Below are 13,864 nucleotides of genomic sequence, written 5' to 3' on the forward strand. Positions count from 1 at the left end.
TCTCAAATAAACCTTTCCTTGAATCTTTAGTAATCTCAGACTTTATCCTAAAAGTTAGAAAATAAATTATTGAAATGATATCTTAACATAATTCATCCCTAACATAATAATTACTCTTATAAAATCTTGTAATTGAGAGCAAAAAAAAAATGCATAAAAACAAGATATTATACATTAAAGTTAGTTATGATTCCTAACATCAAAATAATATCTTACCATAGTTCATCCCTAATATAATAATTACTCACATAAAATCTTGTGATTGAGAGCAAAAAACTACATAAAAACAAGACATTATACTTCAAAGTTGGTTTCGATTCCTAATTAAATTTATCTTGTCTCTTGTCGGTTCTTATTATGAAGAATGAATTTTATGTTTATGTTTGAAACAAGTTCAATGTAGATGATAATTCAAACTTTGAATCTTTAAACATGCAAGATTTAACTGGATTGGTTTTATATTTTTAAGAACTTGAATTCCTGTAATTTAATTTATATATTTATTTATTATATTTTGAGAACCCAGCGGTTGAACCATTGAATCACGGTTGAACTAACAACCCACTAAACCATTCCTCTTGCGGGGTTCATGACTGGGTTGGTCATAATAAATTTGGTGTTTGGATTGCATAGTTTTGAAATAAAATAATTTACTTCACAAATTTCAATCACATTTTTATCTCACATACATCACATCACAAAAAGTATTACAGTAATTATCTCAAATAAATCATCGAAATAAACTCTTATCCAAACAAAAACATTTCTTTACGAGATTGAAAAAGTATATATAATTTTCTTTGGGCTTGCTCTTATAACACCTAGTTCCTTTAAATTCTACCAGAAAAACTTCAGAACTTACCAGTAAGGTCACATCCGTCAATAACTAACAGCTCCAAATTCTGAAGCTTACCAGTCTCCGCTGGAATTCCACCTGCAATAGTATTGTGCATAAAAATCAAATCGCCCGGCATAAATATCACGTCAATTTCTTTTAAAGCAAAATGATAGGACATCAATTTTTAAAACCATTATATCGACGAAAACGAGTAGTCAAATGTAATAGATCCAGTTTCATGAGGACAAAGTGCAAATTACCCTCTAAATAAATCATGACATATAGTTTTAGACTGAAGACAACAAAAGAAAAGTAAAATTACCTGCGAAGGTGTTCTGTCCCAAACTCAAAACCTTAAGCATGGTTAAGTTCCCAATTTCTCTTGGTAACGTTCCGCTTAAAACATTGCTGCTCAATGACAGTTCTCGAACTCGAAGTTCCGAGCAATTGTCGAACCGTGACAAAATTTGACCTGATAATTTGTTAGATGATAGGTAAAACTCTAGAAGATTTGAAAGCTCAGAGCAAAGGTTCACTGGAAGGTCGCCAGTTAGCGTGTTATTTGTCAAATTAACTATTTGCAAGGACGAGATGTTGAAAAGTGTAAGTGGTATAAACCCTGTAAGCTGGTTATTTGCCATTCTTAAGATCTTCAAGTTGCCAAGATTTCCAATTTCTCGGGGAATATTTCCTTGCACTTGGTTGAACATGATGCTTATGGACTCCAACTTTGATGCATTAAATAGGGAAATCGGAATGCCACCTACGAAGCTGTTACTTGATAAATCCAGGACTCGAAGATTAGGCAGAGAGCCAAACCACGGAGGAACCTCTCCACCAAAATTGTTGTTGGCAAGACTAATATATCTGAGCCTGCGTAAATGTACCATTCCTTCTTCCATGGGCAAATTTCCATGGAAATTGTTGCCACTGAGGTCAATGGAACTGAGAAAAGAGAGGTTTCCTATCTCTGGTGGGATGCTACCTTGAAGGCCTAAATAAGAGAGATTCAAGGAGACAACTCTATGGTGGCGAGAGGAGCATGTCACTCCAAACCAGTTGCACACTGAGACATTTGCAGTCCAATTTTTCCTCAGTAAATTCGAAGAATCGAACAGTTGGGATTTTAAGGCAAACAATGCTGATTGATCTGTTTGGATGCTACGTTTGATGAGGGCTATCGAAACAGTAGGAAGACTTAGCAGCAATGCAAGATGAAAAAGGACGGTAGTTATGTCCATGAGAAAAAGGGAGGGAGGAGTTGCAGAGGAAATCAGTAAAGACGAGGTTTGTGAAACTGAAGATGAAACGAACGGGCAAGATGACTCACTATTTATAGCTTTTGAGTCTCGTTGTCTAGGAAACAGACGGGATCCTCTCACAAGCTGAGCTCTATCCAATTAATTTTGGTGTAAATTCGCATAATTTGAGTATGAATTTGAATTTGTAAACTCATACCATAATATAAATTCATAATTACATCAAAACTGTAAAAATTTGCATTAAATGTGATAAAAAAAAAAAAAAGCATACGAATGGATTTGAACTAAGATATCACTCAACTATTGAGACCCCGAGTCCCTTTGTCTAAAATCAGTGGCTACTAAAGATGGTCCAATGTCAAAGAAATTTGAGGAGTAAACTATTTTTATTTACTAAAACAAAGGATTTCTACATAATCAGATACTTGCAGAGGGACATTTCGGTGATAAAAATATTCTAGTTATTATTCAAGTAGTAACTTTCACCAATTTGTGGGGAAGAGTCGCATTCCAACTTTCTAAACACGTAAATGGCTGGAAGTAATAAGGGGCCTCAAGTCAACCATTATATGTTGAAAATATATTATATTGCAATTTTTCGACATTTGTGGAGTTAGACAAATGACCAAATTTATGGTATTAGGACAAGGTCAGGCATGGAGGCAGGAGGACAAACAGAAACAGGGCTGCCCCCTGTTCCCAACTTTTGAGAAATTTAAATTAGGATTTTTCTTAATAACACTTTGCCTCCCTTAGTAGGGGGCGAACACAATTTATCCCCTCAACCAAAACAATATATACTTTGCGCCACTGGCCATTTGGTCCAGTGGTCATCACCATTAAAGGTGATGCTGGAGGTCAGGGGTTCAATCCCCGTCTTCCACAAATTTGCCACAATTTGTGGCGGTCTTAATTGACCTTCATCGATGGAGTCTGTACTCACATCGAACCCCCTCCCCTTCTCCTTAGGCTAGGCTAGATTAGGTTATAGGACATCTATCGTTTCGACAAAAAAAAAAAAAAATATATATATATATATATATATATACTTTGCTCCTCTAGAAAAAGTTAATCATTAGTTTTAGTAACACCGTGATGAATATTGATGCAATGATTAAATTGCCCATGTTATAATGATAAATAGGCAACAATACCCTTCTCTTATTCAAGTAATACCAACTTAAGTTTTGGAGTTATATATATCTTTTAAAACTGTAGGGGGTTATATGAAAATTAGCGATACCACAGGGGGTATAGTGTAATTTGGCCAATTGCAAAACTTAAGTTTATGTTTAAATTTTACATTAAAATAATTTCATATCATAATAAATTTTGAATTTATGTTTAAATATCATTGACGTACTATTGTCTTTGATGCATAAATGTTAATAAAGTGCTTCCAAATATTTGTTAATAAAATTTTGCCTAGAAGTTCTTATTAATGTCAAATTTATTGATTTCTTACGTAACTCACTTTTGGAAACCTCTTCACATGAAATATCTACCCTTAGTTTGCTCAAAAACTACCTCCTTTTTACTCACTAGTCCACATTACTAGAGAAATAGGTTCTATTAACACACTTAATAAGGCATTTCTCTGCAAACACAACAATGGAACGTTAGAGTGAAAACATATATCAAGAGACTGATTGCAGCAAATAGGAAGATTTAGAGCAATATTTTGCAACACAAACAGAGAAAAATATTTTAAATGGCACTCCTGTTATTTTGTTTTTATATATTTTAGCTTTAGGAGGGTTTTTTTTTTTTTTTTTTTTCTTTTCCCAGCCTTTTGCTACATAAAGAGTAAGAAAACTTTGAGGGTAACATCATCATGTCAACCATTCTGATTGCGACATCTGGTATATCATACGGATAGGGGGAGGTAAGTGAGATTTTTTTAATTTTGAAAAGTCTAGATGATATTAGAATAAATCTCAAGGGAGATTTCAGAAATTAATCTTACATTTAAAGAGGAGAAAGAACTATCTTTTTTTAGCAAAAACTCAGGGGGAGAGGGGTCAAGGAAATCTAATGAAATTTTTTAGGGGGCCTGGCAAAGAAATTAATGCCAAAATTCTAAAAGTTATATATTATAAAATTTAATTTTCTCAAACCTTAGGGGTGTTGGGGCGGCAGCTCCTGTTGTTCCCTGCCGCCGATCGTGGCAATGGCCTTCTTTCGTAGTATTACAATTTGGTCATTGCTCTAATTTCAAAAGTATCGGAAAGTTAGATGTTATACTTATTTTAAGAGGAAATGTTGACTTGATGGCCCCACCCCCATCCCCGGGTCAACCTTCAAGAATCCACGTTTTAAGAAAGCCGAAAGTTTGACCCTTCACAAAATCTTACGGAAAGCTACAAGAAGTATACTTCAAAACATGTACTTGTACAAATTTTTTATTGATGAAGTCACATATTTTTAAATTGAATTTAAACTTCAAATTTTGCATATATAATATCCATCTATAGTCGCTAGTATATAAATTGTCGATGTATGCAAGATTAATTTTAACGTCGTTAGATATTAAATAGAAAAATTGCTAAAACCATTAAAATTTACGAATTTGTATTTACCACCGGCATTTGCAAGCGCAACTGAAAATCTGATTAGTGTATAAATCCATTATTTTAGTGAATGAAATCTTTTGCTTCTCATATATTTCTTTTGACGTTGGACCATCTTTAGCAGCGCCAGAGTATAGACGAAGTGGCTCCAAAACTACAAATAGTATTGAGGCAGCTGGCTTGTTTGTTCAAGTCTTCAGTTTCACAAACCTTTTCATACTCATTTGCTTCTCAAACTCAAATGTTTACTTCTTAAGGTCCTATTTTGGTGTTAAATTGGTTTGCTTCTCAATTTTTTATTTTTATTTTTTACGTTGGACCATTCAATGAGGCTCCAACACTACATATACTACGGCATCTGGCCTGTTTGTTTCGTCATCAGAGTCAAGAACCTCGTCTTTGCTTATTTGCCCTGCAACTTTTCACCTTTTCTCATGGATATTTCTGTCTTCCTTTTTCATCTTGTACTGCTGCTAGGTCTTCCTACTGCTTCGATAGCCCACATCAAACGCAGCATCCAAACAGATCAATCAGCATTGTTTGCCTTAAAATCCCAACTGTTCCATTCTTCGAACTTACTGAGGAAAAATTGGACTGCAAATGTATCAGTGTGCAACTGGATTGGAGTGACATGCTCCTCTCGCCACCATAGAGTTGTCTCCTTGAATCTCTCTTGCTTAGGCCTTCAAGGTAGCATCCCTCCAGAGATAGGAAACCTCTCTTTTGTCAATTCTATTGACCTCAGTGGCAACAATTTCCAGGCAAATTTGCCCATGCTGGTGCATTTACGCAGGCTCAAATATATTAGTCTTGCCAACAACAATTTTGGGGGAGAGGTTCCTTCGGGGTTCGGTTCTCTGCCTAACCTTCAAGCCCTGGATTTGTCAAATAACAGCTTCACAGGTGCCATTCCGACTTCCCTATTCAATGCATCAAAGTTGGAGTCCATAAGTATCATGTCCAATCAATTGCAAGGAAATATTCCCCAAGAAATCGGTAATCTAGGAAACTTGAAAGTCTTAAGAATGGCAAATAAACCAGCTTACAGGGCTTATACCACTAACACTTTTCAACATCTCGTCCCTGCAAATAGTCAATTTGAGAAATAACACGTTATCTGGCGACCTTCCGGTGAACTTGTGCTCTAAGCTTTCAAGACTGCATGGGTATTACCTAGCCTATAACACATTATCAGGCCAAATTCTGTCGCGGTTTGACAACTGCTCAGAACTAGAAGAACTGTCGTTGAACGACAATGACTTGAATGGAACACTACCAAGAGAGATTGGAAACTTAACCATGCTAAAGCTTTTGAGTTTGGGTCAGAACAAATTCGCAGGTAACCTTTTTTTTTTTTTCCCTTTTGTTTTCTTGAGTCTGAGCGTATATGTTTGGATTTATCTATTAGGTGACTTTGATTTTGTGCTCATCAGGTTTCCATATAGTACTAATTATGCCCTCCAAAATTACCTCCCAATTTTTTTTATTTGCTCAAACAAATATATCATTGCTATTACTTCATTTTGTTAGGTTAATGGAATTTTGATCGAAAGAAAAGCATTTACATTTCAAAATTCAAAAGAAGCAGAGAGAGAGAGGGACTATATAAAAAAGGGCAAATTTCACTTTACCCCCCTGTGGTTTAGCGTTTTTTCACATAACCCCCCTATGGTTTCAAAAGCTATAAATAACCCCCTTATGGTTTGGATTAAAGTGTCAAAGTAACGGAAGTAGTCACTCGTAACGGCGTCACCTAAAATGTCAAAAATATCCTTATGTAAGGTTGAAATTTATGTATTAACCAAGGGGGGTTATGTGTATATTTTGAAAATCATAAGGGGGTTATATGGTAAAGTATTAAACCATAAGGGGGTTATATGATAAAATATAAAAATCATAGGGGGTTAATGTGTCATGTATTTATAAGGGTAATTTCGACATTTTTAGAAGTTCCGTTACGAGTGACTATTTCCGTTACTTTGACACTTTAATCCAAACCATGAGGGGGTTATGTATAGCTTTTGAAACCATAGTGGAGTTATGTAAAAAAAGGGTAAACCACAGGGGGGTAAAATGTAATTTACCCTATAAAAAAAAAACATCCATCATTGCCTTTGGATATTTCAGTTTATTCATTTTGTCATGCACTCACATACACACGTATATCTTTTACATTAGCACTCTCCTAAAATGGTTTGTGTAGGAAAATAATTTAACCAAGTTTTATGGTACTCCTTTGTCCCATATATTTAATCATGTTTGGGTATATGTGCTTTTTATGCCTAGTACACTTTACCACAAAGTTTTTTTTTATTCCACTTTTATCCTTAATCATGTGCTGATCAAGGTAAGAAGTAGAAAGTAATTCCATTTTATTTACCTTTATGCATCAGTAATGAAGGACATATGGTGAATTTCAGAGTATAAAATAGTTGAAAATATCAAACATGACAAATATTTTGGAACAGGAAAAAAAAAAAAGTACGATACTTTCAATGGGACTGAGAAAGTATTTATTTATTTTATTCAATTGGTGCCATGTGTCATGATCTGTGCAGTTAGTAGTTAAAAGTATTAGATGTATTAGTTGCATAGGGCTTATTAGTTAGGAGGAAAGATTCATATATAAGTTTGCAGCCTCGTTGGCTTTTCTTTCGTTTTGTAAGAGTATAGCCGCGGCCTCCTATATCAAATTCTTGTGATTGTTCCTGCAGATTCATGGTTGTTCATCGATTTGGTTCCATCAGTTTGTAGTCGATAAAATTTTGATGATGTAGATAAATATTATATATAGTAGCCTTCTCTAAAGAAAAGAAAAGGAAAATGTCAAGATCAAGTTATGTAACTTGGAACTAATTACCAAAAAAAAAAAAATTGCAGTTTTAAAATTAACCTAAATGAAATTAACCATAGTGTATCTAAGGCCATGCATTCATTAATGGAAAAGGAGGCAAAAATCTTTTCACTCTTAATTTGGAAGTCAATCTCTACAGTTCTTTCTATTCGTACCAATTAAGTAGCAACCTTGGATCAATTCGTTTCCAAGACGTCGTCATGGTTTTTAAATGCTGTCATATTTTCTTTCCTTAGAAACTGAAAAATGTCCGTGATGTTATATGGCTGGCGATTTAATTTTTGTGCACAATACCATTGCAGGTGGAATTCCAGCGGAGATTGGTAATCTCCAGAATTTGGAGTGTTTAGATATTGAAGGATGTGCCCTTTCTGGTAAGCTCTACAATTAATTATTTTGTTTGTCCTAATTAAATAGTGAGAAATCTTGAGTTGGCAATTAATTATTTTGTGGTTATGGTTTAGCAATTAATAGTGAGAAATCTTGAGTAAGTCTAAACAATTGCTGAGTAGTTTAGAATTTAGAAACATATGAAACCTTTTTGTGGTTATGGTTTAACTTCTCTTCTATATCTAATTAGAAGAATCATATTCTACTCTTGCTGCTTAAAGGTAAGGAGAATTTCAGCATCAGGATCCTAAAGCCTTTTTTCTTTTTCCCGTTTTGCATTCTCAAATTTTGGCAGGTACAATACCGAAAGAAATTGGCAATCTTCAGAAATTGAATATGTTAAACTTTGCTGTTAACACCTTGAGTGGTCAAGTTCCAGTGACCATCTACAACATCTCAACTATGACATTCATTAGATTGACTGACAATAAGCTTTCAGGAAGTCTTCCACATAGTATAGGCCATCTGCTGCCTAATTTAGAAACATTAAATGTGGCGCATAATTACCTAACTGGGGTGATTCCTGATTCTATCTCAAACATGACTAAGCTAGTTATTTTGGAACTCAGCATGAACCGTTTCACTGGTTCAATTCCTAGATCACTCGGCAGTTTGAATCTCCTTGAGACTCTTGATGTTGCAGGCTACTGTTTAGCCACAGATTCCCCCAAAGAGTTGAGCATTATTTCGTCTTTGGCGAATTGTAAAAGTTTAAGAGTTCTGATATTGGACGGAGTTTCTGTAAAAGGTACCATTCCCCCTACCATAGCCAATTTGTCCAATTCTCTTGAAGTATTCCTCGTTAATACTTGTGAACTAGAGGGTAGCATTCCACCTGAAATTGCTAATTTAAGTAGGCTGACAGGAATGGATCTTAGCAGCAATCACTTCACGGGGCAACTTCCATTGGCATTCCAAGGGTTATCGAACATCCAAGCATTAGAACTTCAAAATAATAGGATTTCAGGGGCCATCTCACCCAATTTTTGCAATCTCAGGAGTTTAACTCTATTAGACCTGAGTCAAAATAAATTCTCAGGTCAACTTCCAGAATGCTTGGGAAATATGTCTTCTCTGGGAAAGCTTAATCTATCCTCCAACGGATTAAATTCCACCATGCCTGCCAGCGTAGGGAGCTTAAAAGATCTGCTGAACCTAGATGTACATTCCAATGCTTTTGGTGGTTTCATACCTCAAGAAATTGGAAATTTGTTGGCCGCAATATCCATAGACTTGTCATGGAATAAGTTTTCAGGAAATATCCCAACAACTGTTGGAAATCTGCAGAACTTGATTAACTTCTCATTGGCACATAATGAGATACAAGGATCTATTCCTGAGATAGTAAGAAAGATGGTGAACTTGGAATCATTGGATCTATCTCAAAATAATCTCACTGGAGAGATTCCTGCATCATTGGTATCACTCTTGCAGTTGCAGCATTTTAATGTGTCATTCAACCACCTGCACGGAAAAATCCCAGAAAATGGTTCTTTCCTCAATTTCACAATTGAATCATTCATGTCCAATGAAGGATTTTGCGGTGGTCCTGCGCACTTGAGACTCCTTCCTTGCCCAAACAATTCTCCTCAAGCATCCAGGACGAAAAGGTTCCCCAGATTTGCATACATCTTGTTACCAACTGCATTGACAGTTTTTGCAGTAATTATCTTCGAGTTAGTGCTCATCATGGCACAGCATAGAAGCAGAAATCGTGCTCAAACAAATCCACTCCCTCCAACCACACATGAAAGGATTTCATACTATGACCTTGTACATGCAACTAATGATTTTGGTGAAAGCAACTTGATTGCAAGTGGGAGCTATGGTTCAGTTTACAAGGGGGTGCTTAGGGATGGGAGTATTCTGGCAATAAAAGTTTTCAATTTGCAAGTAGAAGGAGCATTCAAAAGCTTCGATGCAGAATGTGAAGTCCTGCGGAATATTCGCCATCGAAATCTGGTAAAAGTCATCAGCAGTTGCTCTAACCATGATTTTAGAGCTTTAGTCTTGGAGTACATGCCCAATGGAAGCCTTGAAAGGTGGTTGTATTCTCACAACTATTTCTTGGATTTCCTGCAAAGGCTGAACATAGTTATAGATGTAGCAACTGCACTGGATTATCTCCACCATGGCTATTCATCACCTATTGTCCACTGTGATCTAAAGCCCAGCAATGTTCTTCTGGATCAAGACATGATAGGTCACGTGGGTGACTTTGGAATTGCAAAGTTACTTAGTGGAGGTGAAAGTATGGCAATAACAAATACTCTTGCAACAATTGGCTATATAGCACCAGGTGACTCGAACTCCTAATCCTAGTCGACACAGCAACTGATCCATTTATGCTTTGTTTTAACGCCCTTGTGTTTATTTCCTTTGGCTTTTCTCAACTAGCAGGATACTGACTGTGATTATTATAATTTCTACTAGAGTATGGATCTGAGGGTAAGGTGTCGAGAAGTTGTGATGTCTATAGCTTTGGCATTCTGTTGATGGAAACATTTTCAAGGAAGAAGCCGACTGATGAAATGTTCAGAGAAGATTGTGGATTGAAAGACTGGGTAAGGCATTTGCTGCAAAATCCAGAACTGGATCTAGTAGACCACAACTTGATAACTCCCTCAGATGAAAATTCAACAAAAATCGTACAATGTATCTTCAAAGTCATGGAAATGGCGGTCACATGAACAGTGGAATCACCAGAGGAGAGGATTGACATTACAGATGCTTTGAATGAACTCAAAAATATCAAACATGAATTTCTTTCCAAGTGAATTGTCAAAAGGTAAAGATTCCATGCTCCATCATCACTTCTTAAAGACCGAGTAAAAGTAAAGCAAATGCATAAAATTTCTTTGCTTGAATGCAAAATCCAGGTTAAGCCATCAGAAAACAAAATCAAAAGTGAAACTAACTTCATCGAATGTTGATTCAGGAATGAAACTTGCTGACAGGCTACGACTTACAGGTGTGTAGAAGAAGGCTTGCTTAGCATGATGCATTCGATAAGTTTTCTTCACGGAATGGAATTTGTTTAAGGTAAATTTCAGTGTATGACCATCTCGTATCTGTGGTCGATGGTTTCTTTCCCGGTCATTGCTTTCCCAAGTTCCAACTGTGCTAATAGCTGTGCAATGTGATTCTTTAAAGAAACTTTTTTGTTTTGAATGCAATTAGGAATTAACGACTCTCCCCAGCTGTCTATGGGAGTAAAGTAGTCTCCCTAAGAATGGAGATTCACAGCTCCATCATCAGTGGAGCAGATGATAATTAGTTACCAAACTCCATTCCATTAATCAAGTTGCCAATCTATACAAATTAGTATAATATGTATATTCTTCACTCACCCCTTTTGCCAACTCAATGACAACGATACTCTTTCATCTTAATTGGCACCTCAAATATCTTACCAAAATCTTATATTTCAATGAATCAAGACTATGGAAGCTCATGTCCTAGTGTTAATAAGAAAATTTTCCCAAAAAATTTAGGTAAAACATGCTTCAACAAGGAAAGACACTGGAAACTGCCACAAGGGAAAGGGGTGCAACCGCTCCTGAATAATGTAAAAGCTTTTCAACAAGTTGCAACACAATGTAAATAGCTTGTACATCTTCATAACAAAGATGTTTTATTCGATTACTATTTATTGAGTCCATACATAATAGTAATGCTAGAATTACATAGCATTTGTTGATCCTTACAGTTCGAATTTTTCCCTTGTTGGTAAATTAAGGACCATGAATAGTTCCTGCCGGAATCTTTCAAACAGAAATGGAAATAACAGTCTAGTAAAAAAAGTTATAAGAAAAAGCTCATCTCATAGGTGGAAAAATACTTGAGATTCCCATTGCCACTTCTTGTATTGATCTCCATGCCACTCTCTATTTTTATGCTACATCTGAATATATAGTGGTATATTCAATGTACATTACAATAGTTTTTTAAGTAATATTACATGGTGCGAGAAAACAAAATGTAGTACATTACATACAAAGTCCCAGATACCATTGACAATTTAAACAAATACAAAAAAAAATTTTGAGAAAATTGTATGTAATAGTTCATATGTCGCAAATGGAAAAGAAAATTCAGGATGTCTTTTACCTACAACATGACGTCTAGAAGATAGCAACCTATTCATCAGAGGTACTACGTACCTTTACTGTTTCTGTAAATGACAATCTATGGCTCCCTCTAATCATAATTTTCCATGGACAACAACTTTGTTTTGTTTCATCTTCTTTATTGCTTTTACCTAGTTACATTTATGGTTTTACCAACTCCGCTGGCGTATCCTAATATTTGCAAAGAAATCATCATTCTGCTATTTGGCCAGATCTTTTCTTTATTTTTAATAAAAAATTTCATGTACTCTCACATTTGGCAGGTCCAATTCAAACTGAAATTGTTGGTACGTAGTCTTCAGAATCTGAAGATGCTGTCATTTACTACAAATGATCCAAGTGGTTCATCCCTGCAATCCATGCTTAACACCTCTTCTCAAAGAGTTCCATTTAACTTAAACAATCTTTAGGAAGTCATCCTCCGTATATAGGACATAAGGTACCAAATCTTGAAGAATTATACCTTGGTGTAAATAATCTGAATGGATTCATCCTAGATTCAATCTCAAACTTGATAAAACTAACCAATTTAAGATTGGACAACAATCAGTTTGTTGGTTTGGTTCCAACATCACTAGGGGAATTAAGATCCCTTGAGAGTCTCATTCTTGGTGGAATCTCTTTCACCTCTGACTCAGAAATGAGCTTCCTTTTGTCTTTGACAAATTGTAGAAGTCCAACTGTTTTGTTGGTATCAATTAATCTACTGAAAGCTGCCCCTCCCCAAGCCATTGGAAATTTCCCTAGTTCTCTTAAAAGGACACATGCAGATTATAGCAGGATTGCAGGAAACTTCCAAGTGCATTTTTCCATAGACATGTAGAAGAATAATCTTTCAAGTAATAAATTGGAGGCTTAGAGAACATGATCAGTACATTGAATTCCAAGGGTCTATTCCCAAGACATTGAGATATATGGTAAGCTTGGAAATATTAGACCTATCCCATCATAATCTGACCTGGGGTGATCTCTGTAGTATCAGAATCACTCCAACATGCAGTTGAAACAGTTTTTACGCGTAATTCAAATCATGGGTGGATATGGGGGTGGTGCGGACAATCCAGGCCCTAAGATTTTAATAAATTTTTTCACCAATGTCCTTGTCAAAATTAGACTTTGCTACCCGAAAACATAAGGCATATATATATATATATATATAGATATATATATATCCCCTCAATTGTAGATCTTTATTAGTCTTGCGCACCTTAAATAACTTCTCGTTGCACCAGTCATTCAATCACTTAGGAGGGGAAATTCCAGAGGATGGTTCTTCAATAAATTTGAGGAATGATTCGTTTGTGCCACATGAAGCACGTCTTAGCGGTGCTGCTAATTTGCAATTCCCTACTTGCATATGTTTTGTTATCGAGATATTATTAACTCTTTGGCTTTTGCTATGGTTATCATTCTGCTGGTATCATGCTATGAACTTCAACATTGCAACCAGTGGCTTCAATGAAGGCAACTTGCTTAAAACTGGGAGCTGTGGCTCAGCTTAGAAATGCACTATTTCCCAATGATGTGACTGTCTTGGTGATTACAGGCTTTGAATTTGCAGCCAGAAGTAGCCTTCAAAACTGGGGCTGAGCGCAGGGGGACAGCAGGGGTAGCCGCCTCCCAAGTTTTAACAAAATTTTGTTACAACCCTAGAAATTTTTAATAATTTTCATTTAGAACCACACTTTCCAGGCACCCAACGCCAAACCTAACTTTTAGTATCATGAAAGATATTGACTTTTTAGTCTTTCAATATTTTTAGACTGCGATTTAGTTACTTGATCTATTAAAGTTAACTTCTTATTAAATGTTTTATTATT

The 13,864-nt window shown here is 35.7% G+C and overlaps 3 protein-coding genes across 3 annotated transcripts; 2 read left to right on the forward strand and 1 right to left on the reverse strand.

The window, feature by feature from the left end:
- Positions 1-851: 851 nt before the first annotated feature.
- Positions 852-2,079, reverse strand: LOC113757285 (receptor-like protein 35). The gene is made up of 2 exons (XM_027300646.1): positions 1,161-2,079; positions 852-934 (listed from the first exon to the last, which is right to left on the reverse strand). The coding sequence occupies exons 1-2, from the start codon at positions 2,077-2,079 to the stop codon at positions 852-854; spliced, it is 1,002 nt and encodes a 333-aa protein (XP_027156447.1).
- Positions 2,080-4,996: 2,917 nt separating this feature from the next.
- Positions 4,997-5,779, forward strand: LOC113757294 (receptor-like protein 35). The gene has a single exon (XM_027300655.1). It carries the CDS (start codon positions 4,997-4,999, stop codon positions 5,777-5,779), a length of 783 nt encoding a protein of 260 aa, XP_027156456.1.
- A 190-nt stretch (positions 5,780-5,969) lies between these two features.
- LOC113757301 (receptor kinase-like protein Xa21) lies at positions 5,970-13,634 on the forward strand. The gene is made up of 6 exons (XM_027300663.1): positions 5,970-6,009; positions 7,827-7,898; positions 8,210-10,213; positions 10,348-10,478; positions 13,277-13,403; positions 13,495-13,634. The coding sequence occupies exons 1-6, from the start codon at positions 5,970-5,972 to the stop codon at positions 13,632-13,634; spliced, it is 2,514 nt and encodes an 837-aa protein (XP_027156464.1).
- Positions 13,635-13,864: the final 230 nt, after the last annotated feature.

Source organism: Coffea eugenioides, chromosome 2 (genome assembly GCF_003713205.1).
Source record: "Coffea eugenioides isolate CCC68of chromosome 2, Ceug_1.0, whole genome shotgun sequence".
Taxonomy (NCBI): domain Eukaryota; kingdom Viridiplantae; phylum Streptophyta; class Magnoliopsida; order Gentianales; family Rubiaceae; genus Coffea; species Coffea eugenioides.